This window comes from Vulpes vulpes, chromosome 6 (genome assembly GCF_048418805.1).
Source record: "Vulpes vulpes isolate BD-2025 chromosome 6, VulVul3, whole genome shotgun sequence".
Classification (NCBI taxonomy): domain Eukaryota; kingdom Metazoa; phylum Chordata; class Mammalia; order Carnivora; family Canidae; genus Vulpes; species Vulpes vulpes.
In genome coordinates, this window is record NC_132785.1 from 105,203,691 (window position 1) to 105,228,960 (window position 25,270).

The following is a 25,270-nucleotide window of genomic DNA, read 5'->3' on the forward strand; positions in this document are numbered from 1 at the left end:
GTTCTGTATATCTGTCTATATTGTGTGCCCTGCAATGATTTACTTCTAATTCCATTCTTCCCTCACTGAACTAACTCAGACCGTCATGACATGTCCCTTTACTCATCGGCCTTCATTTGATATGAATGCAGTTGTAAACTCAAAGTTTCGGATCAGGAAATGAAAATTAAGGTTACTGCATGTTCAGAACCTTTCATGTGATAATACATATTGTAATTCTGCAGGAAGGGAATACATAATATGCCTAGTTTCTGGAGCTTCTTGCAGTCTACTAATGAACATGCCAAGGCAAATCAATCACATACTTTCAATTACTATAAAAGATGTTTTTTTTTCCCCTAAATTTCTGTGTTTTTGAAGCATTCATTTTTCTACTTCATGTGGTTATTCTCTCCTATGTATGCAGTGGTCTCTCTCTCTCTCTCACTCTCCAAGGTACTTACTGTCAACAGCGGGAAGTGGAGGCCATTACTGAAGGCGTTGAAGAAGATGAAGGATTTTGCTGTTGTGAACCTGGCCATATTCCTCATGTGCTTTCATTTAATGCTGCATTTAGCCAGCGTTGGCTAGCTTGGGAAGTGATAGTCACTAAATATATTCTGGAGGGTTATAGTATCACTGACAATAGTGCTGCCTCTATGCTTCAAGTCTTTGATCTTCGGAAAGTACTTACCACTTACTATGTCAAGGTAAGGGTATGTGCCTCGCTAGATCTTCTGATAGTAGGAGGTTCTTGGGAAAGACTTTTTTTTTTTTCTCACACTTGTGCTTTGCTTTCTAAGTAGTGGTGATTTAAATTCTCTAGTATTGGGGGACCTGGCCAGCTCAGTGGGTCGAGTGTCCTAGTCTTGATCTCAGCTCAGGTCTTGATCTCACAGTCGTGAATTCAGGCCCGACTTTGGGCTCCATGCCCAGAGTAGAGCCTACTTAATGGGTACTAGAGAACTTTTTTTTTTAAGTCAGTAAAGTATACCTTGCTATTTCTTTCTTTAGTGGAACTTGTTCATAAATAATAATAGCTACCATATGAAACTTATATTTTAGGCACTGGGCTAAGGAATATGCATATGTATATGTATCTGACCCAGTTCTCTGAAGGAATGTTATATCTCCGTTTTACAAATAAACAAGACTCAAAAGTTACCTGCCCAATGTCCTCTAATATCAATTGGAGTTAAGGATTTAAAATCTAGGCTTGTCCAACTCCTGAGCCCTTGCTGTTAACTACTGCCGTGCACTGCTTTCAATAACCTGAATAAAAGTGTTGCAAGATCTGGGAGATTCCCAATGCTACCCTCACTTGTAACACCAGCTACAATTTTGGGGTCTCCAAAAGCCACTCTCTGGTTCAGTAATTTGCCAGAAGGACTCATAAAACTCATCATACTTATGTTTAGGATTTATTACAGTAGAAGGATACAAATTAAAATCAGCCAGGGGAAGAAGCATATAGGGCAGAGTCTAGAGACACCAAGGCATGAGCTTCCAGTTGTCTTCTTTCAGTGCAGTTGTGCAAATAATGCCCATTTCTCCCAGCAACAACATATGACAGTACTCACAGACTGATGTCAACCAAATAAACTCACCTGAGCCTTGATGTGTAGAGTTTTTATTGGAGCATAGTCGCTTAGATGTGGTTGACTACCCACATGACCAGCCTTAGTTTCCAGCTCCTCTAGAGAGCATGGCTGTAAGCTCATAGGTGAACAAAGACTCTTAATCAGGTAAGACATTCCAAGGGAGTAGAAGTTACTTCCCAGGATCCAAGGGCAAAAACCAAACCTCTCTTTGGGCAAGGTTAGCTCTTTACAGGTGTTCTGTTTTTGCGAAATATTTTACAAGATTACAGCAAAGCTGTGCTTTGTCAGCTTGCAGGCAAAGCCACTATTTTAAAGAAGTAAATGTGTGCTAAATTTTAGTGACCCATATCTGGGTTTTTCCATAGCTGTGTTATTGCCTCTATGTACCACTTTATTTGCGTTGATTGCAATGAATGTTAAGCCTTTTTTTCTTTTAAGATTTTATTTACTTATTTATGAGAAACACAGAGAGGAAAGAGAGAGGCAGAGACACAGGCAGAGGGAGAAGCAGGCTCCAGGCAAGGAGCCTGACATGGGACTCGATCCCGGGTCTCTAGGATCACTCCCTGGGCTCAAGGTGGCACTAAACTGCTGAGCCACCCTGGCTGCCCGAATGTTAAGCCTTATAATTAATGGTTGGTTGAACACAGTCTCAGGACACTAAATAGATTGACTTTACATTTTTTACATGCTGTGCATGTGTGTGTGTATATATGGCATTTTCTATCTCTGGTTCTAAGTAGTTATATTTCCATTGCTTTACTATCAGTTTTGTTTCATAACTTGACCTAGAATCAGATGATTTAACAACTTTCTGGGAGAAATTTCTCAAAATCAAATGCATAACATAAAGTTTTTCTATCTCTCTTAAAATATCCTAAATTTAAAAGCTCTAAAATCAATGGAAAGGAATTGTTTTGAATTTGTCTAGCTGAATTTATGGTTGGGACTTTTAAAGTATTAAATTAACTGTTCATTCAGACATTCAGAAAGGCCTGAGGTGTATTTTTTACAGCATTCCTAAAGTGTATTCTTAGAGTTTTGAGCTAGAATAAAATAGTTTTTAGTTATACAATCAGTATAAACCATTGGAATTTATTTAATGAGGAATTGTAACTTAACTTGGGTTTTTTTTTTTTATCTTTTCCCCATTAGGGTATCATTTATTATGTTACAACTTCTTCTAAACTAGAGGAGTGGCTAGCCAATGAGACAATGCAGGAAGGACTACGTCTGTGTGCAGATCGAAATTATGTTGACGTGGACCCAACATTTAATCCAAACATTGATGAGGACTATGACCATCGACTAGCTGGCATATCCAGGGAGAGTTTCTGTGTGATTTACCTCAACTGGATAGAGTATTGCTCTTCCAGAAGAGCAAAGGTAGAGGTTGTTCACTTCATTTATAATTCTTTAAAAAAAAAAAAAATTATTCATGAGAGACAGAGAGAGAGAGGCAGAGACATAGGCAGAGGGAGAAGCAGGCTCCATGCAGGAAGCGCAATGTGGAACTTGATCCTGGGGTCTCGGGATCATGCCCTGACCCAAAGGCAGATGCTCAACTGGTGACCACCCAGGTGTCCCTCATTTGTAATTCTTTGAGTCTATTTTTTCAGAGATGGAAAGAATATCTCCATTTATTTTGAGATAGTTTTTCCAGATCTTCTTCTCTCTGACCATCTGAGGACGTTTAGTTGTTAAAAAGAAATTCAGAGGTTGAGGGGAAGCAGGAATCCACAGGTATCAATTTGATTTTCTTTACTCTAGTATAGTCATTCGTAGGCTAATAGAGTTCTCACTAATAGCCTGCTTGCTGGACTATGTCCAGAAACAACTAATTGATAGTTAGAATATTGTATTTTCAGCAGAGGACGTTATTAGTAATGATGTATGCCATTAAGTACTTTGAGATGTTTTGCTAAGATCCTAATATTTTATAGAAGTCAGGTTTTTTTAAAAAAAATATGTTCCAGTATTGTTAAGCATTGGATTTTTCTTTAAAGGTTTCAAAGAAACTCCTCATATACATTCATACTTCATTTTATACTGATTTGTTAAGTTTCTTCTTGTTAGAACTATTTGAAGACCTAGAAATTATATGCTAGTTAAGTTCTTCATCCTCTGATTTATTAGCTGTCTTCTGATTTGTTAAATACCTTTTGCCTTTCTGATAACTATAATATTCTTTGTTTTTTAAAGCCACTGGATGTAGACAAAGATTCATCCCTGGTGACTCTTTGTTATGGACTCTGTGTTCTGGGACGGAGAGCTTTGGGAACTGCATCCCACCATATGTCCAGGTAAGGAAGGCATTTCTGTTTTCAGGAAGAGAGTAGGAAAAGCTGTATAACATAAATCTGAAAAATCTGAAATAGGTTTTTATGGAAGCATTCTGTGCTAGTTTATTACAAAAGTCTCTTCTCATACTGTTTTTTATAGATCTTTTGCTGAATACAATTGAGTTCTCCCAAGTGGTTAATAGCTGGCTTTTAAAATTCACATATGTGTGGGTAACTATTGATAATAAGAATTTAATGGATTTAAGACATTTTTAAAAGTAATTGCCCATAAAGTTTGATTGGTCTTCTCCCATTTTATATCTATTTTTCTAATGTTTTATCTCTTTTTTATTTTTCCATATTTCCTTGTAGTTTATTTTGGTCCAGAGCATTTATGCTTTTAATATAGTTAATATAGTACATTATATTTGGAAAGTATAAATATAAGCTGAATTTCTTAACATATTCTTCTGAATGAATTAGAGCTAAGAAATATTACATATTTTAGTTTCTTTTGTGATTACTACATGTTTTCCATTAGTCCCTCTATACATTTTTGTGGCTTATGTGCTCTATTGTTGATTTTCATGGACTTACTGTTATAGTTTTTCATAAACAGGGGTGTCAGGTCAAAGGGCCCCTCTTCCTTGTGATTCTGACTCAGAGGTGCTGACATTAGTATAATCATTGGAATCTGTATTTGCAAAACACTCCCAGATGATTCTGATGCACAACTACATGTAAGAATCAGTGTAATGGAAGTTCTTTGTCAAAATATGAAAACTTTTATCTCCAATCCTAACAGTAATTTAGAGTCATTCCTCTATGGATTGCATGCCCTATTTAAGGGAGATTTCCGTATCTCTTCAATTCGAGATGAATGGATCTTTGCTGACATGGAATTGCTAAGGAAAGTAGTAGTCCCAGGAATCCGCATGTCCATTAAACTTCATCAGGTAAGAAAAGGAGACTTATAATGCATTATTGGTATTTAATGGCACTTGTTCATTTGACTTCCAAATTACATTTCTTAGGAACCTTTTGAGAAATACTATGATTTGAAACACAGGGCAGCCCGGGTGGCTCAGCGGTTTAGCGCCACCTACAGCCCAGGGCATGATCCTGGAGACCTGGAATCGAGTCCCACGTCAGGCTCCCTGCATGGAGCCTGCTTCTCCCTCTGCCTGTGTCTCTGCCTCTGTCTCTCTCTCTCTCTTGATTAAATGAATAAAACCTTTAAAAAAAGAAAAGAAAAGAAAGAAAGAAACACAGAAAAACATGACTTAGGGCAAGATATTAGATCTTAGTAGCCTAAACCTGTGTTTCTAAGGGTGAATTTGCATATTAATAGCAGAGAGTGACTGATCTGGACATGCACTTGAAAGCTGTCAGCAGTGACAAACTGGAAATAAAGCTCTCTGGCTTGTATAATTCTTGTTTTGACTTCACATTTCACATGATTGTAATTCAAACCTCTTCTGTAGGTGAATATCACTCTGTAGGTGAATGTTAGCCAACTCCCAGTGTAGTGCAGTAGCAACTCAGGAGGGTTGTTAGTGCTGCTGTTACTGAACTATGAGTTTCATGTAGCATGTTATATAGAATAATAGAGGATTAGGACAGATTTAGCCTCAGTTAAACTAGTAGGGTAATAAAATTAAAATGCGGACCCAAAATACATATCCAAAGCCCTGGATCATTTCAAGACTATATTAGGAAATTAAGTACTGGGACTTGCTACTCTAATCATTCCACTTGACAGTAGTCATCAGATCTGATGACAAAGACCACATGATAAACTTCACTAAAATGCATCTACTGTCCTCAAATGTTTGAATTTCTTTTCCTCTAAATAAAGGGTGAATTTACTCCTCAAGTGATTTTATTGTGATATAAACTGTTGGAATGAAGTCAATGTCCCATATTATTTAGGAAATTACTGATAAGGGATATATTATTAGAAAGGCTCTGTGGAAAATGGAGTACTATTTTGAGGATCATGGAGAACATACACATTTGGGAACAGAGTTTCCATCTTCAGACTAGCTTTATAGTTTTGAGCCTAATCAGTGTGTTTAAAAGAAAAAGATGACTAAATTAAAATGTTTTTAAAACTTCAGAATTTCTCAAAGGCACTTGATCTATTAATATATCTGCTATATATATAAAAGATACAAAAGGCACTTAATCACTATTAACATATCTGCTATATATATAAAAGATAAAATAAATACTCTTTTATATAGCATGATTAACAGCTCTAGATAGACATCTTTAGTTAATTCTAAATAATATGACAGGTGTTTTCTCTGTCAGAGAAGAAGATGAGGCATAGGGAATCTGTATTTTGTGATACCTTAGGTCTTTGCCCCTATCTCTCCCTACAGTTGTTTTTACCTGTTGCTGCCAGATCCATTTCCTTACATGTTTCTTTGGGTATGGCATTATTAGTGTTTCTCACCTATATTTTGGCCCAACACACTTGGGCACAGCTCACTCTTAGTAGCCATGACTGACAACAATGGTGGCAAACGGTGAGAGTTGGAATCAGGAACCCAGGAGCCACAGAAGGCTGGTGGGAAGGGGGAAGGTAGAGAACACAAATACAACCTGGAGAAATTCCATAATTCTGATTTACCTTTGAGGAGGATGAGATTGACCTATGCAGTAGCCAGAACAATATTTATTGAGCATCATTTTGAGGCAGATGCTGGGTTGTGGTAATCTCCAACATTCATATATTATACTCATATATTTCATATATTGTTCATAAAAGTGAACAATAGGCTTATATATCAAAAGAAAGGATATACATACACATTCCATACAACCCAGCAATTCTCCCCCTGATAATAACCTAAGAGAATGAAAGTCTATGTCTACACATGTGTGTGCCTAGCTGTTTTGGTTGTAATAGCCCCAAACTGGAAACAACTCAAATGTCCATCAACAGCCAAACATACTAATTATGGTGTATTTACATGATAGAATATTACTTAGCAATAAAAAGAAACTACTGTTAGATACCACAACATGAATGAATCTCAAACATTATGCACACAGGAGAAGCCAGACATAAAAAGTGTGTGTGTGTGTGTGTGTGTGTGTGTGTGTGTGTGTGTGTATATATATATATATATATATATTATCTGATTCTACTTATATAAAATCTAAAACAGGGATGCCTGGGTGGCTCAGTGGTTTAGCGCCTGCCTTTGGCCCAGGGCATGATCCTGGAAACCCAGGATCGAGTCCCACGTTGGACTCCCTACATGGAGCCTGCTTCTCCCTCTGCCTGTGTTTCTGCCTCTCTCTCTCTCTCTCTCTCATGAATGAATAAATAAAACCTTTAAAAAAAAAATTCTAAAGCCAAACTAGTCTATAGCCACAGAAAGCAGATTAGTGGTTCCTTAGGATGTGGAGATTGAATGCCAAAAGACAAGAAGGAATGTTTTGGGGTGATGGAAAAGTTTTATATTGTGGCAGTGATTATATGAGTGTGCATATTTGTCAAAATGGATCTAATTGCGCACTTAAGATGGTATAGTAAAATGAGGTATGTAAATTGTACCTCAAACTTGAAATGATCTTGTTCCCAGAAAGCTAGAAATATAAAATTTCATTTAACTCTTGCCTTGACAGTCATTATCAATGTGTATTTAGCACACTTTATAGGTGTTTTAATTTTTGCTTTTTCCTTTATAGTCTATTTTATTTTAAATTCTCCAATTGATTATATTATGCTTTTACTTTATAAATAAAAACTGCTCTAATCTGTGTGATATTTGTAGTTGTACAGTGTTGTATAGCATATTAGTGCTTTCGTATACATCCAGAAGATTATTTTAGTCCAATTTGTAAATGAAGACTCAGAACTCAGGGAAATGAAGCAAAATTGCCTTTTTCATGTGTTCTCATGTTCTTGTCCTCTATTTAATCATGTTGTAAAATAGCTTACCTCCTTCTCTGTTTTACCTTTTTCATTAGTCTCTTTGAAGATTACATGGTTGTTAGAACTAAAATAAACTAATCAGAGTCTAGTTTGGCTTGTAAGTGATATATGATGAAAATCTTAAAATATGTGGTTGAAGACAGGGATCATCTTTTACCACTCCTTGTCTTTCCATTGCTTAGCACAATGCTTGGTGGTCAGTGAATGAAAAATGAATGAGTTTTGTTATTTTCCTGTGCACTGGCTTATAACTTTTAAGTATATTTTTTAAATGCCTTTGAAAACTTTTCTCAGAACTGGGAACATTTTTTCTGTATTTGAAAAATAATGAAAAACATTAAGTGAGCTTCCCCCAAGAGTAAGTATTCTCATCACCCCATACCATTGTATAGCCCTTCCAAGAAGCAGTCACTACTAATAATTCGATGCACATCTTTTCTATTTCCCTGAGTTTATAGACATTTCCATCTATATATGCAAATATTTTCCTTTGTGCTACACAGAGCGATCTGTAACACATGATTTTTCCAACCCCTGTTTAATATAACACGGATACTTTCTAAATCAGCATATATAGAGGCACCTCATATTTTTAATGGCTCCATAGTATTCCAGAATGTAATTTTTAACTGTAGTATATTCAACCATTTCCCTATCCATGGACATTCTGCTTATTTCAAATACTTTGCCTCTAAAACAATACTCATGCAACCATCTTAAGCCAATGAAAAGAAATATTTGAACAAGATTAAACATATTCCATCTTGGCATGCCTAATAATTTCCAACTTTGTCCATTTATTAAGAGTATAACTATTGCCTATCTCTGCACTTTGATTTTTCCATTCAAAAGTTGCACCAACACTACTGTACAAAGATATGGTTCCTTTCCTAAAGGACTGTTTGTTGAAAGAGAGCACATCATCTGACATCTAGCTATCTGCTGGTATAAGAAAGTGAGCTCCGTATTTAAAAGAAAAGTCAGAAAAAAAAAAAAAAACAAAAAAACAAAAAAAAAATAAAAGAAAAGTCAGGATGGTTGGTGTATGATGTACAGAGGTACTGTAAGTGCTAGCTTAGGCCACGTTCTTTAGAAGCAGAGTTGAGAATCCAGGATTCCTGTGCAAGAGATTGACATGGTGCCTTTAGGGGAGTTTGAAAGGAAGGGAGAGAAGTAGGAAAGAATAGGGAAGGAGCTAACCAAAACTGTTTTGGCTGAATTCTAGCTCCTGCTGGATTTAGAGTGAGTTCTGGAGTGTCAGTGTCACCAAGAGTTACATTGTGTACCTTGAGCTCCCCCACAGTCAAGTGGTGACTTGATGTCAAATGCCAATGATGGCATTTCCTGCCCAGGCAGCTCCATCAACTGAAGGCAGTTCTAAGAGAAGGCAATAACTATAAGCTGTTAAGGGCCAGTGTGCAAAGCAGAGGAGAGGGGGGTGAGTGTACCAGCCCAGTAAAAGAAATCTAGACAAGGTACAAGGAAAGTGCTCTATAATCGGCTTAAAGCTAGTTTTCTAATTTTTTTTTAGTATTTTCTAACTAGACCCTGAGTTCCATGAGAACAGTGCTCGTATCTGTCTTACTACTCTTTCCCAATGTCTAGCACGGTGCCTGGCAACAACATGGAAACCCGGTTCCCACAGAGAGACTTCAGGTTATAATCACCCTTATCAGGTTCTTCCTTGACCTGTGCTTCTCCCCTGTAGAATGTCTTGACTGGAGCTCTCTCCCTTTCCTGCACGGTGCCTATCTCTCTATCCGATGAAATTGTCTTCATTCTTTAAGATCCAGTTCAAAACCAGGTGCACTGTGTAACTTTCCCAAATCACATCAACTAGACTTGACAGGTTTTTCAATTAACATTTATAATCATATAATTTTTTAAAAGCAGAATGATACATTCTCTTTAAAAATGTGTTCAAGTTCTGGCTTAATCTTTTACTAACTTTCTAAGAATTAGAAGCTAAGACTCTTTGAGCTTTAGATTTGATATTTGCAAAATGCTAGTATTATGTACTAAACCTACCTGGCAAGGTTTTAAGAGATGAAAAAATGTGTTACACAACTTTTTACATTACATTATGAAGCATCATTTACGTATACAGAGAATACTTTCATTATTGTTATATAGGCCAGTTCCCAGACATGGAGGTGCATCGTTGGGGAGTTTGCCTTCTTACTCTCACCCATTTCCCCTCCAATATCACACAGCCTGGTCACTTGGCTTGAGTACAGATGAGTTTCTTTACCTGGATGTAAAAATCTATCAACCTCCCTACTGTGAATATCTAAGATTGTGTATTCTTCATTTCAGAAGTTCAGATTTATGTTATGGTTATGTGGGTATATGTCCTGAAACCCTGTTAATTTGCAGGTTTCTGAAGGGCGGATATATTCCACATATTCCTTTTTCATCTTGTTCTCTGCCACAGGATCCTGCACATGATAGATATTAAGTAATGGCTTGTGGAATGCAAGAGTGGTTGTTACATAGACCACGGGATTTCACAGGGAAGACTTGACTAGCTTCTTCAGGACAAGGACCTGTAATCTTATCATCTTCACTAGATGAGAGGCAGGGTAAAATGCTATATTGGAATCATTCTAGAGATGTGGCTTTATGTGAAAAGTGCCTTGTAAAGAAACACAACTTAGAGAACTTATGTGGTTTACTCTTCCTTAACTGATACCAGTGAGACAGTCCTTTAACAGAAAAAATTATGTATGAATGAACACATGTAAAACCCCAGTTGAACGAGAAAAAATAAAAATTGGTAAAATATTTATATAAAGCTCAGAAATTAGGATTGGGTTGAAGAATTTTAAAATTCTTAAATGAGCTAACTCCTAACCTGGTTAAATTTAAGACTCTCTAATTTATCTCTAACAATAATATGTGGATATGAAATATTTATATTAAACCAGTATTTCAGAATTTTCATTTAGTAACTGATTAGTAACTCCAGAAGCTTTGATCATTCCACTGGAAGTCCTTCTTTTCCTATAAAATATATATTTTTATTTCTCTGTTTAGGATCATTTCACCTCTCCAGATGAATATGATGACCCTACTGTGCTCTATGAAGCCATCGTGTCTCATGAAAAGAATCTCGTAATAGCCCATGAAGGGGACCCTGCATGGCGGAGTGCAGTCCTTGCCAACTCTCCCTCCCTTCTTGCTCTGAGGCATGTCATGGATGACGGCACCAATGAATACAAGATCATCATGCTGAACAGACGTTACCTGAGCTTCAGAGTCATTAAGGTAAGTTTTTGAGGCATTTATTCATGTCTGGGGGAAAAAAATAGAACTTACATAACCTCATCCCAACTTTAAAAAGTGACTGGAACTCTTTTTATAGAAAAAAAAATGACCATACCACGTTAGCATTGATTGTTTATGAGCACTCAGTTTGATTTATTTTGTAATTTATTCTGCCCTCTGAAATTTTTACATGTGCCATAAAGCCTTGAAATTTTTACTTATTTCTGTTTTGTCAGTCTTTTATACTCTCTGGGCCACATTTCTTCTTAAAACATCAGCACTAATCTGATTTCCAAGTTGCAAAATAATATTATAGCTTGTACTTTTTGTGCGGTTTCTTGTTTTTTATTAGTTTTATTAATAGAATTTAGTGATTCATCAGTTGCATATAATACCCAGTGCTCATTACATCAAGTGCCCTCTTTTTTTTTTTTCTCCTAGATTTTATTTATTTATTCATGAGAGACACACAGAGAGGCAGAAACATAGGCAGAGGGAGAAGCAGGCTCCCTGTGGGGAGCCCGATGCGGGTCTCAATCCCAGGATCCTGGGATGATGCACTGAGCCACACAGGCACCCCCATCAAGTGCCCTCCTTAATGCCCATCACCCAATTATCCCTTCTCCCCAGTCACCTCCCCTTGTTTGTTGCTTTTTTAAACATCTCATGGATTCAGGAGACATAATTTATGAAATTTTATTTTAATAGTTTTGTAACGATTCACTTTTTTCCACTTGATTTAATCAACATGCGAAGTCACATCTTTTTAACTCTGAATATTTGTTACTACTCATTCCTATCAAAAATATTATCTCAGTTACAAAATTCAATGCATTATCAATTTGAAAAACTTGATATTTTTTACCAGACAGGCCAGAGAAAAGAGTTCTTTGTGTGCTTATTATTTAACAGTCCACTATGACAGTGGGAATTGATGACCTCCTATTCAAATATGACCTACTTGTATTTGTTAACAACTGCTTTTCATAGTTGGTTCCCGTATGTCTTTTGTATCCTTCCCTTTATACTCTTCTGTTGATGTGAATTTCATCCTTGGCCCTTAACCTACTTCCCATGTGTTCTGGTTTTTAGGTTAATAAGGAATGTGTCCGAGGTCTTTGGGCAGGGCAACAGCAAGAGCTTGTTTTTCTACGTAACCGCAACCCAGAGAGAGGTAGCATCCAAAATGCAAAACAAGCTCTGAGAAACATGATAAACTCATCTTGTGATCAACCTATTGGCTACCCAATCTTTGTCTCACCGCTGACAACTTCTTACTCTGACAGCCATGAACAGCTTAAAGAAATCCTTGGGGGACCTATCAGTTTGGGAAATATTAGAAACTTCATAGTGTCAACCTGGCACAGGTGAGCCATGCAGCTGCATATCATTGGTAGTGTGTCCTGACTCTCTTAATGGAGACAATTTACATGGAAAGCTTATAGAAAAAAATGCAATTGCCATAACACAATATAAACCTATTATATCAGGAATTTCAGAAACTAGTCTGATGTCTTTAGACTCTTACTAGATAAATCTCATGTACAGCTCTGCTTAAGAGTCACTGATCCAGCATTTCGTAGAATCTTGAATAGTTCTCTTTTCTTTAATTTTTTTGGCTCTTTATTGCAGCACAGTGCCACTATTAGGATGTGTGGGCCAACAAACAGCAAATTAGAGAAAAACATAACCTTGTTTTGCTTACCTTCTGTTTTATTCCGTTCTAGCAGTAGGGGGAGCACGCTGTACTTACTGAAACTCCTAGTTAGGTGATACTATTGCCATTTTAACAATCCAGTCATCACTCAGATCTGAAATCTGTTGTGTCTTCAAGTAGGTAGATGAATTTTTTCTTTGCCCTTTTTCTAGTAAATTATGATGTTCAATATAGGAACATCATAGTTTGGTGGATGGTGAAGAAAAATTACAGAGTATCTTTTCAATTTCTTATGAGCTTTTGTTTAGATCCTTTAAATAACAGAACTTAAAAACAGAATGTGGGGTTAGGGTGGCAAACTCTAAAATAGGCATTTTCTGTTAGGCATACTCAAAAAAAAAAAAAAATAACCATTTTAACATCAGCCCCTATCCAAACAGAAAGAACATAAACCAGAGTGGTGTTCAAAGAAATTTCTTTTCAAAAATCATCTGTTATGCTGGAATTGCCTTAAAGAGATTGAGTTCTCTTTTCCCGAGAGAAATGATAACAGAGATTAGGATGCTCAACTGTCCTGGTTTGCCCAGGACTCAGAGGTCACCTGGGAAGTAGGTTTTCTAGTGCAAAACTGAGACAGTTGTGGGTAATCCAGGATAGTCAGTCACCCTAATTTAAAAAAAAAAAAAAAAAAGGCAAAAATGATTAGAGCAACTCTCTTCCAAGTGTGCTACAGCAGAAATTAGGTTTTCAGGCACTGCACACTTCAGAGGCACCAACACACACTGGCAAGAATCCTATTTCCATCTTAATGTTACAATTTTGTTATGTGCAGTTTATTATGGTTAAGGAAAGATAATGGAGTATGTAAAAGTGAAGGTAGATTAGGAAGAATTGAAGCAATGAGTATAAGAGGGGGATTTTTAGGCCATGCTTTGAAAATGCAGCTGCCTTTTTTTGTTTCTAATATTGATTGCACTTTAAAGACTTTCAAAGATGAACATTAATAGCGTTAAACAGTCAGAATAGTTATAAATAGGATAAGACACCTATCTTGAAGTGATGGTGGGATAATGCTGTTTGCTCTGGTGTTTGTTCCCAGGTTAAGGAAAGGGTGTGGGGCTGGCTGTAACAGCGGTGGCAATATTGAAGATTCTGACACTGGAGGCGGAATGTCCTGCACTAGTAACAATGCGACAAGTGCCAGTGACCCTCATAGCAGTGTGTCCCAGGGAAGCACTGGAAATCCAGGGCAAGGGTCAGGAGCAGGACTCCATCCTCCAGTCACGTCTTATCCTCCAGCACTAGGTAATGTGAAAACAAAATTATGTGTCTAACCTTCTTAGAATGTGTGTATAAAGAGAATTATGTATTACCGGGGCTCCAGGGTGGCTCAGTCAGTTAAGCATCAGACTCTTGATTTCAGCTCAGGTCAGGATCTCAGGGTGATGGGATTGAGCTCCGAATTGGGCTTCACACTGGGCATGGAGCCTGTTGGGAGTCTCTTTCTCCTTCTCCCTCTGCCGCTCCCCATGCCTTTCTATACACTACTTGAGGGTACACACACGTTCTCTCTTATTCTCTCTCCCTCCTTCTTTATCAAAAAGAAAAAAGAGAGAAAGAATCCTATATTACCTAACTTGGAAATATGTAAAAATAACATTTTGATTGATTCTTGGTTGGACATTATCCTATTTATGTTAATTAAATATATTATTTAATTATAATATAATTCCAAATATATTATTTGGAATATCATTTCTTTGAAAATATCATTTTTAAAATTAATATTTAGTATAATGTATTTAACTTTTCTTTCATTGGACAGTGATTTGGTTTTTTCTGAATGTTATAATTAGCTTTTTTCTTTTTTTATAAAGATTTTATTTATTTATTCATGAGTGACAGAGAGGCAGAGGGAGAAGCAGGCTCCCCACAGAGTAGGGAGCCCAATGTGAGGCTCAATCCCAGGACCATGAAATCATAATCTGAGCTGAAGGCAGATATTCAACATGACAGAGCCACCCAGCACCCTATAATAAACTTTATTAACACTGTTTTCTTGGGTTAGAGACTTTAAAAAAATACAATAACTATATCAAAGTTTATGAGAATATTTAAGATTCATGACATATAATGCCAAAACTATTTCTAGCAAGTTTTTGTTTTTGTTTTGTTTTTTACCAATTGGTACTCTGTCCAGTCATACATTGGAATGCCCATCCTGAGTTCCCACCTCTGCTCCCTGCTTGCTCAGAGGGACAAGAGAAGGGTAGTCTTTAAGTCATTGTTTTAATTTGGATTGCTCTGATACCTAAGATTGGAAGATTTTATTTTATTAAAAGATTTTATTTATTCAAGAGAGACACACAGAGGGATCCCTGGGTGGCGCAGCGGTTTGGCGCTTGCCTTTGGCCCAGGGCAGGATCCTGGAGACCCGGGATCGAATCCCACGTCGGGCTCCCGGTGCATGGAGCCTGCTTCTCCCTCTGCCTATGTCTCTGCCTCTCTCTGTGTGTGTGTGTGTGACTATCATAAATAAAAATTAAAAAAAAAAAAAAAGAGAGAGACACACAGAGAGGCAGAGACACAGGCAGAGGGAGAAGGCAGGCTCCCCGTGAGAAATCCTTGGATCGGGATCCCTGGGTGGCTCATGGTTTGGCAGCCTGCCTTTGGCCCAGGGCGCGATCCTGGAGACCCGGGATCGAATCCCACGTCGGGCTCCCGGTGCATGGAGCCTGCTTCTCCCTCTGCCTATGTCTCTGCCTCTCTCTCTCTCTGTGACTATCATAAATAAATAAAAATTAAAAAAAAAAAAAAGAAATCCTTGGATCACAGCCTGAGCCAAAAGCAGATGCTCAACCACTGAGCCACCCATATTGGGGTCCCATATTGGAAGATTTTAAAATGAGTTTGGCCCCTTTTTCTTTTTTTGAAGTACCTTTTAAGGCTCTTGCCCATTTTTCTCTTTGATTACCTTTTTTAAAAATCTCAAGTTAGTTAACATACAGTGCAGCACTGGTTTCAGTGCTTTATCAGTCACATACAACACCCAGTGCTCATCCCTACACATGCCTTCCTTAACGCCCACCATTCAGTTACCCCACCTCCCCACCCACCTACCCTATAGCAACCCTCAGTTTGTTTCCTAGAGTTGCCTCCCTATGGTTTGCCTCCCTCTCAATTTTCATCTTATTTTATCCTTCTTTCCCTTCTCCTATGTTCATCTGTTTTGTTTCTTAAATTCCATATATGAGTGAGATCACATGATATTTCTTTTTCTCTGACTCACTTATTTCACTTAGCATAATACATTCAGTTCCATGGTTATCTTATTCTTGTTTGTATATATTGTATTTGAATTATTTGTCAGTTTTCTGTATTACAAATACCTTTGCCCATTCTATCCCTTGGCTTTCCATTCTCTTCCTGAGAAGGGTGTCTCCTCCTCTTTTGACAAGAAGTTGTGTTTTTTTTTTTTTGTTTGTTTGTTTTTTATGATAGTCACAGAGAGAGAGAGAGAGAGAGGCAGAGACACAGGCAGAGGGAGAAGCAGGCTCCATGCACCGGGAGCCCGACATGGGATTCGATCCCGGGTCTCCAGGATCGTGCCCTGGGCCAAAGGCAGGCACTAAACCGCTGCGCCACCCAGGGATCCTGACAAGAAATTCTTAATTTAGTGTAGAGCAATTTACTGATCTTTTCCTTTATGATTAGTGTTTTTTAATATCTTAAGAAAATTTTTCCTATCCCAAGGCAAGAAGGTTTGGGGTTGGTTTGTTTGTTTGTTTTACTAATTTACCTTTTACACAAGATCTGTAATCCACCTGGTATGCAGTAGGAATCAGATTTCATCTATTTTCATATGGCTGGTTGGTTGATCCAGAACTGTCTTTTCTACTCTGCTTCACATGAATTATATGAAGACTTAAGGCATTTAGTTAAATTAAGAAACAAAAAATCCAATAGCATTGGAATTAAGACTCTAAATAGGTGTATTACCAACATTTTATAACTTCTATTTTGACTTCTGAGTGAAAAGCTGAAACTTTCAGTGTGCTTTAAATGCTCTCATTTTGATCAGCTCTTTATTTTCAGATAGAAAGTATGTGAAGAATTTTTTAAAATATAATTAAAAACTATTTCCTAATCTTCACATTACTGTTATAAGTCAGGAAAAAGATGAACCTGATGAATCATATCAAGCCATTTGAAAAAGAACACAAAAGGACACACTATTCAGTATCACTGATGATTCATATTTAGTAGTAATCCCTTAATGGGAAAATCACAGTGTGGCATCACCATCTCTCTGTAGACTGTATAGTTTGTCATTGGAATGGATTGCAAGGACATTAGTTCTATGCTCTGAGAAATAGTAGTTACAGCTCTTGCTGCATAGTAGACCCTTAATAAATATTTCTTGTCTTATTTCCATGAGATATTTCATTTCTGAAATATGAAAGAGGTGTTATTATCCTGAAACATTTCTGTGGAATATATTTTAGGATTTATCCCAATGTTAAATTCTGATAGCTGCTGAAATTTTATTTTTTTTGTTCCAGAATTTTAATTTTATAAAGCTTTAGCAAATTATATTATCAAAACCACATAAGAAAAGAGATCTCAGATATTCGTTTCTTTTTGACAACATTAAAAGTTTTAGGTATAGGGTTGCTTGGATGGCACAGTCGATTAAGCATCCAATTCTTGGTTTTGGCCCAAGTCATGATCTTACAGTGGTGAGATCAAGCCCCGCATTGTGTTCCATGCATAGCAGGGAGTCTGCTGGAGATTTTCTCTCTCTCTTTCCCTCTCCCCCCACTTGTGCATGCACACTCTCTCCCTCTCTCAATAAATAAATAAATAAATTTTTTTAAAGTTATAGCTATATGGGCAGCCCCGGTGGCGCAGTAATTTGGTGCTGCCTGCAGCTCAGGGTGTGATCCTGGGGACCCAGGTCGAGTCCCACGTCAGGCTCCCTGCATGGAGCCTGCTTCTCCCTCTGCCTGTGTCTCTGCCTCTCTCTGTGTGTGTCTTTCAGGAATAAATAAATACAATCTTTAAAAAAAAAAAAAAAGCTTTAGGTATAAATGTTAAATTCAGTGAATTCACTAAGTAATTACTTAAGGGAAAAACTCTTAGAAACTACCAAAAAAAAAAAAAAAAAAGTGTTTGAATGATTCCAGTTAGAATGAGTGCTGTTGTTGTTTATCCTTCGCTAGGCACGAGCCACAGCTCCCATTCCGTACAGTCAAGCCTGGTCAGACAGTCCCCTGCTCGAGCCTCAGTGGCCAGCCAGTCTTCTTACTGCTACAGCAGCCGGCACTCGTCTCTCCGGATGTCCACCACAGGATTTGTACCTTGCCGGCGCTCTTCCACAAGTCAGATATCCCTTCGAAACTTACCATCCTCCATCCAGTCCCGCCTCTCTATGGTGAACCAGATGGAGCCCTCTGGTCAGAGCGGCCTGGCCTGTGTGCAGCATGGCCTACCTTCTTCCAGCAGCTCTAGCCAGAGCATCCCAGCCTGCAAACATCATACTCTGGTGGGCTTTCTTGGGACAGAGGGAGGTCAGGCCAGTGCCACTGATGCCCAGCCAGGCAACATCTCAAGTCCTGCCAATAACTCACACGCCAAAAGGGGGGAAGTGATTTACAGAGTCCAGGTGAGTAAGCACACCATTCTGGTGCTGTATGTGTCACTCGTTTGTCCTTATTTTTTGTCAAGTGAAGGATTCTGGTGAGAACACACCTTCATATTACTTAATGTGAAGATTAGAACATTTTTAATATTGAAAAAGTTTCTGCCAGCGTGAGAACTGAAAGCAAGTAGCTCTTCAGTGGTGATTTTTGTTCCCACTCAGCTTTTGTGTGGCCATTGAAGTAAGGTCTGCCAGTGGGCTAAAAAGAATTCAGGAGGTGCCCTTTAGATTGCTTTTTGTTCAATTATAGGCAGTGGAAAGCTTGAGACACAGAGTCTAAAAGAAATTTTGTTTGAGATTATGTAATTGTCATCAGCAAGAAAAAATTGAATTGGAAATGACCCCTATTTATTTGCGATTTAGATTGTAGATCCCAGTCAAATTCTGGATGGGATCAACCTGTCAAAAAGGAAAGAGCTGCAGTGGCCTGATGAGGGTATTCGGTTGAAAGCTGGGAGAAACAGCTGGAAAGACTGGAGTCCTCAGGAGGGCATGGAAGGCCATGTAAGTTCTCTTATGAAGCTGACCTATGGTCTCACTTTTTTGTAGCCTGACTTATGTGTTTTTAGCTAATTTTATGTGCTTGCTTTTTTAAATGTACCTTTTGCTAAATTACCAAAAGATACTACCTCTAATTTTAAGTGAATTTTGTCAATATTTTCAAGGTCTTTGCCACTAATCTATTGTATTCTGAATCATTAGGTGATTCACCGATGGGTGCCTTGCAGCAGAGATCCAGGTACTAGATCCCACATTGACAAGACAGTACTTCTGGTCCAGATTGATGATAAATATGTGACTGTCATTGAAACTGGGGTACTAGAACTTGGGGCCGAAGTGTGAGCCAGTGTTTTATAACTACATTTATTTTCCCTCTCCATTCCAAGATGTTGGAAAAAGAGAGGCGAGCGTGGAAGATGCCTGCAGGTATTCTTTGCTCCTGTATGGGAGAGACTTGGATGGAGAGCAGGCTTGGTTAAGCGCCTCTCCTTTGCCCTTCACCTTGACTCCTGTCACTGTCTCCATCCCCAAATAAAGCTGAAATATTTTTTTAAGTTAGCTGCTGAGAAAACATTTTGCATGAAGGATAAAGTTCTGTTACAATACATCTTTAAAAAAAGTTTTTTCCTATGTATTGCCTATGCTTTACATCAACAAACTCTTTATTTCTAAACTACGATCTCATATTTTTCTAATTTCTTTGCCAAAAATAATTGCCATGTTTGGTCACAGAACATGAAATACATTTACCTTGATTTTTAAGAACAGACCAGTATAGAAAACCTTCAGTTCGACGTTTAGCAGTATGAACGTTTAATGTACAGTGAAAGAGACTATGAACATAGATTTATCTTATTCCTTGAGCGCTAAAAACTTTAATGAGAAAACTGCACTAATTTTTTACAACAATGCACTAAAGTCTGAGATTTCTCAGAACATTTATTTATATATAAAAAAATAAAATACCATTATTTAAATTGCCTTTGGGATTAATCCCTTCCCTTTCCTTACACATACATAGCAGAACTGTGCTGCTTCTTTTCTGTTAGTAATCTGCACTTCATGCCAGTACATTGGGTGTTTTCTTTAAAATGAACACTAAATCTCAAGATATACTTAACTTCACCATTGGCATTTCCCGGAGACCATAGTCAGTGCATCGGTCCTGTGAACACCACTGCCAGCTCCTGTGTCCACATGTCAGATGAGCTCTAGCAACAGGTGTGCCCCAGGCAGTCTGCTTCTCTCCACTTGGGGCAAGCCCTGCTGGGGTCGATTCTGGGAAGAAAATATTTTCGTTTTTCAAAGAAGAAGATGAACATCCAAGAATTTAAAGAGAGAATCAATTGCTTTTCTTTTAAGAGTTATTAGCTCTTGATGTTACTCACGTGCAGTTCAGTTAATCAAGTAAAATTTTTTCAAACAAGATTATCCAAATGGTGCAGTTCTTATTGTTATATCCCTCTTGAATAACCTCACCTTTTGTTTTGCTCCTCTCTTCTTTTTTCTATTACTTGAATTTTTTTCCTGTAATTTATAGTGTGTAGGTGTAATTTGAAATATTTATAACTGTGAAATTGACTTCATATGTTGTCTCATAAATTTTATTGGTTTTTTAAAAAATATGCGTGTATTCAGGGAAATATATAATTCAGATTTACAATTGGGTTTGGTGGAAACTGCAGTTTAGATTTCATTTTCAACTCTTGGCATTTTTTAAACCCTTCAGAGAACTTTCCCCTTTTGTGTGAAACTCCAAAGACGACTGTGTATCTCCTCTGAGCATTTAGGAGCAGCCATCTTTCTACCCCTCTGTAAATGTGATGTGAAAAGAAGCAGGTGAAATTGACTTAAATCATATAATTTAGTTATCCAGTGCATCCAAAGTGTTACTAATTCAAACATGGCACGAGCCCTATTTCCAGTACTCACTGGCCACATGTGCCTGACCACATGTGTCTTGGATGGTAACAGGTTTAAGATGTCTTGATCAGGTGATGGGGAGAGAAGCTGCCGCCTTCCTTGCTCCCTACTGCTGCTCCTACAGTATAGTGTAACACTTCAGTAGAAGGAAGGGAAATTAAGGAAATCAGTAGCTAATATATGCCACCCAAATGCATTTTTATCCCAAAATCTATTTGGCCCTTTTCTAATTTAAAATTTCTATAGTAATTCAGGACTCAGTGTGCCACACACAGAGGTTTCCATACTTCACACTTTGCAAAATTTACTGTTTAAGAACATTTGTCGAATGATTTACTGAACCTTGACACAAAGGATATCCTTTCTAAATTGACCAGTTAAAAAGTATTTTCCTGATACTTTTGTGACATTCTGTATTTGCCTCATTTTGGCATATCTACAGTATGTCATTAAGGTTTAGGCTTTTGTTTTTCTCTTCTCAAACAGTATCTGATCTGTCTAACCATCTACATTTATTTAAAATATTCTCAAAGGAATTGTGATTCCTGCTGCTTGTTTTCTTTCTAAAGTGAGTATGATCTTTTCATGGTCATTACCTAAATGGAAAGATAGTGGAGCCCTTTCAGTCTTAAATGGAGGATAATTCATTTTCCTCCATGGGGGAAAAAATCAGAGCTTCAGGAGGGCTAGAATTATTTTTATTTCTAGCCTCCCACTCCCAATATGTTAAACACATTATACACTCTAAAAACACAAGACTAGATTTTATACAGAATATATATATTGGGTCTTGATTTGGGGTGGTAACTATGGACATTCTTCTCAAAACAAGTTGAATTTTATTATCAAGTAGCCCTGTAGTGAAGTTATGAATTAGGAACCCTAACAGGATCCTTGTTCGTATTTTTTAAGTCTAAAACTGATAGTCTTTTTAAAGTCAAAATAGTTTTCTAATAATTACGTTGGAGGAAACAGTAATTATTGAAGGAAAGATTCACTTTTAATAATTGGACCTAAATCACTACATAGAAACATATGTGCTTCCATTAAGTAGAATGATCATCCTTAGTCTACCTTCTCCACCCCACCTTGGAGAGTAATGAGCTGTTTGTTTAGGTTCCCTGATTAACTTTCTTCATCAGTGTACAAAAGCTAGTGTCTTTCATTCACAATTGCCAAAACTTTCAGAGTTCCATCATTTGAAAATAAGGATATGTAATTAAAATACTAGCTTTTTATGCATTTCCCTTAAACAGAGTTTCATTGATAGCTTTCTGGTCTTTTTCTTATTTGATTTTGGTTTTTCCTTCCTTTGAGAGTCCTGGAGTGAATTATAAATTGCTAGCTGTTTTTCTTATTTCCTCATTCAGTGGCAAAAATCTTTTTTTTTTTTTTTTTTTTGGCAAAAATCATTTTATAACTCAAATTTAAACTTTTGGTTAATTTTCCAGCTTGTAACGTGTGTGTGAGCCCTCTTTTTACACCATTTTCAGTACTTGATAAAACTTTAAATATTCACTTTTTTTCTAGAGAATTCTAAATTTTCCAAGAGTCTAGATTAACATAAGCTGTTGATATTTAAGGGGCTTGGGAGAGTAGGTGGTGAGACTGTATATTTTTAAGGTAAGAGGAGATTAATTACCTTTCAGGAAATTAATGAATAAACTTCATCAGTGTTCTGCCTTTTTGGGTTTCTATTATTGGAAGATGAGCTTCCATTAGATTTGAAGTAGTTTTAAAAATATTTCAAGTATATCTGAGATACTTCTACTAATCCTTGAAACAGAAGTAGACAATGTTTCTATCCTGAGTGAGGTGTGGAAAATCACTCTGTGCACCAAATATCAGGCAATGAAAATGTTAAGTTTTTATGTAGAGACTAAGCTTATTAGGAAGATGTGTTTTTCTTCCTGTGTTGCTTTATTTTTCTATCCTCTATCAACATATAAAAAACAGCCTCAAATCTAAGCAAGGGTAGCTTAGCCTTAATAAATTCCACTTTGCTTCTGCCTCTGCTTAGAAATTCTTCATTTGGTGGATTGCTGCACTGAGTCATTCATCCAGAACGAGGTCTTTTAAACTTATGATTTGCCCAGAGTCTAAAATTATCTTCTTTAACTTTCAAAAATCTTTCCTCCTAAATATATGACTTGAGAAAAAGATACCTTAGTAATTTTGCTTGAGAAGTCCTTGAATTTATGTTTACTAGCGATTAAGTTATAAACTGCTGTCCAGATTAATTACCTTTTTGTTTATCTTCCTTATTCTTTCATTAATATAGACAATCCCCCACCCCTTTGTTTAAGCCCTCAGGATTCATTCTTGTTTTCTGTAGTGTATAATGTAATCATGCAAATTACTTTGCCTAGACTTAGACCCAGTCCAGTTTTTCCTTTGATATGATAAATTGTTCAGATAAGGTATCCAACATCAATTTTTATTCCAGAGGCTTTTTCTTTAATTCTAAAATGAGTGGAAAGAATAATGTCAATCAAGGCTCAAATGATACTGGGAACTTGTTAGTGGACTGTGAACTTTTTGGTTTCAGTCTTATGTAGAAATTGAGTTTTATTGATCTAGAGAAAGAGAAAAGTCAGATATGACCATGTGTTTGTGCAGCGTAAGTTTGACTATTACATTGGGTATCTGTAGGGGTTTTTAAGTATTTAAAAACCAGCTTCTCTCTTCTTCATTTTTCTATTTAAAAAATCTGGTTGGTATACACCTAGGCCTTCTCATTTTTAGCTTGTGAAATGTTTAGTAAGAATTGTGACTGGAAAGGAATTAATTATTATACAAATAGATCTGGTAGGTATGTGAGTGGAGCATTAATTTTGCTTGAAACAAATATATTTTCTGCTTTGAATCACCTCACCAGGGTCATCTCAAGAATTACGTATAAGAATTTCTCTTTATTGCCTATCAGCTACATATTCTTTCTGAAGTAGAGTAAATAAGTTCTATTTACGAGCTGAACTTTTTTATCTGTCATTTTATGGAAGCAACACAACAACATTCTTTGGGGGAACCAGAACCGATTGTCATCGCAAGGTTACATGACAACGCTTTCGTAAGACATACCTATTATATAGGGTCAGACCTTTTTTCCTATGCCCCAGCTCTGCACCTGACAATTTGTGATTCAGTGGAGCCATGCTAGAAGGAACAATGATCATGGAAGATGATGGTAAGGATGTATACCTGCGTGTTACTTGCACATATGATGTGATGCCTTGGTATTCAGAACAGAGTAGTAGGTAGAAAATGAGATGGCTGCTCCAGATGACTCTTGGGTTTAGTGTGACTGTGGTTGAACAAGATTTTTTATACCTGAAGCTTGATTCTGCAACCAAAATAACAGAAATGTGGGGGAAATCATGTCTGCTTATGCTTTTTAAAGCTTATAGTTTAAGTAAAAATAAATTGTAAAAACTGGTTACCTTAACCTTCTACAATGAGCTCTGCATGAGGAAATGGAAGGAAGAATACTAAAAATGGTTCAGGAAGATCTGTGTGAGGAAGGAAAATGGGTTTCCCTTTTCTGATCATGGGCTCTGAAAGCATTCATTGCCTTTACCAGCATTCAGTATAAACCAGAGATAAGAATATATGTACTCGCGTGGGTCCGTGAGTGTGTGTGTGTGTCTGGATGTTTGTTATTCTAAATAGCTTGTAAATATTGTAGTTGTTTAAAATGGAAAATAAAGCTGAGATTGTTTTTTTCTTTGCAAATATATTGCATCAAAAATACAGTATTGACGGTGGATAAAAACACTGAGGAAATAAATTTTTTTTTCATTTTGCCTTCTGTCCATTTTTGTCAAATTAAGAAAAATTCAAGTGTTAAGCTCTGCATAGCATATTTTAAAACATGTACTTGGTTCTGAAATCATTTTAATCAGAAGCTTTGGCCTGTAAACATGAATCAGCTGACGTACATATTTCATATTAAAAGGATATCTTTTCATACTTGGTAGAAAGGTGGTAGTTTATGTCTTTTATCTCAATGTGTCATATTAATGATATTAGATGGAACATGTAGGATAATAGTGTACATGTGTTCACATTACACTAAGTTACTATATAAAAAAGGAAGTGAACATTTGGATTATGGTCATCAAAATCAGGCAAACGCTAACCTGAGGCATGTTCTTAACCCACTTTTTATCTGTATAATACTTAGAGAAAGTACAAGCTGACCTAACAATGAGAATAGATACACTCGTGATCAAATCACTTAAGCCATTAGTGAGTCATTTTAACTATTAGTAACAACCCAAACCACCAGGCTGCAGAGTATGTGCCATCTATATCAGAGTCCCAGACAGTTTGCTGTCTTCCCACCCAGGATCACAGTGGCACAACTGGAAATGTGGTATTTAGTCTTTTTTCTAGTGACAGGAAACC

At 37.1% G+C, this 25,270-nt stretch overlaps 1 protein-coding gene across 10 annotated transcripts in view; it reads left to right on the forward strand.

The window, feature by feature from the left end:
* The window catches only part of PCNX1 (pecanex 1), a 161,509-nt gene extending 136,842 nt beyond the window's left edge, over positions 1–24,667 (forward strand). For all 10 annotated transcript variants that reach the window (XM_072761860.1, XM_072761856.1, XM_026008502.2 and 7 more), the window contains 10 exons: positions 436–689; positions 2,736–2,966; positions 3,783–3,883; positions 4,668–4,818; positions 10,851–11,081; positions 12,174–12,448; positions 13,838–14,043; positions 17,961–18,403; positions 18,803–18,943; positions 19,142–24,667. In XM_072761860.1, the coding sequence (XP_072617961.1) occupies positions 436–689; positions 2,736–2,966; positions 3,783–3,883; positions 4,668–4,818; positions 10,851–11,081; positions 12,174–12,448; positions 13,838–14,043; positions 17,961–18,403; positions 18,803–18,943; positions 19,142–19,282 (2,174 nt within the window). In that variant the 3' untranslated portion in view covers positions 19,283–24,667. The remainder of the gene's footprint in view (positions 1–435; positions 690–2,735; positions 2,967–3,782; positions 3,884–4,667; positions 4,819–10,850; positions 11,082–12,173; positions 12,449–13,837; positions 14,044–17,960; positions 18,404–18,802; positions 18,944–19,141) is intronic.
* The last annotated feature ends 603 nt before the right edge of the window (positions 24,668–25,270 follow it).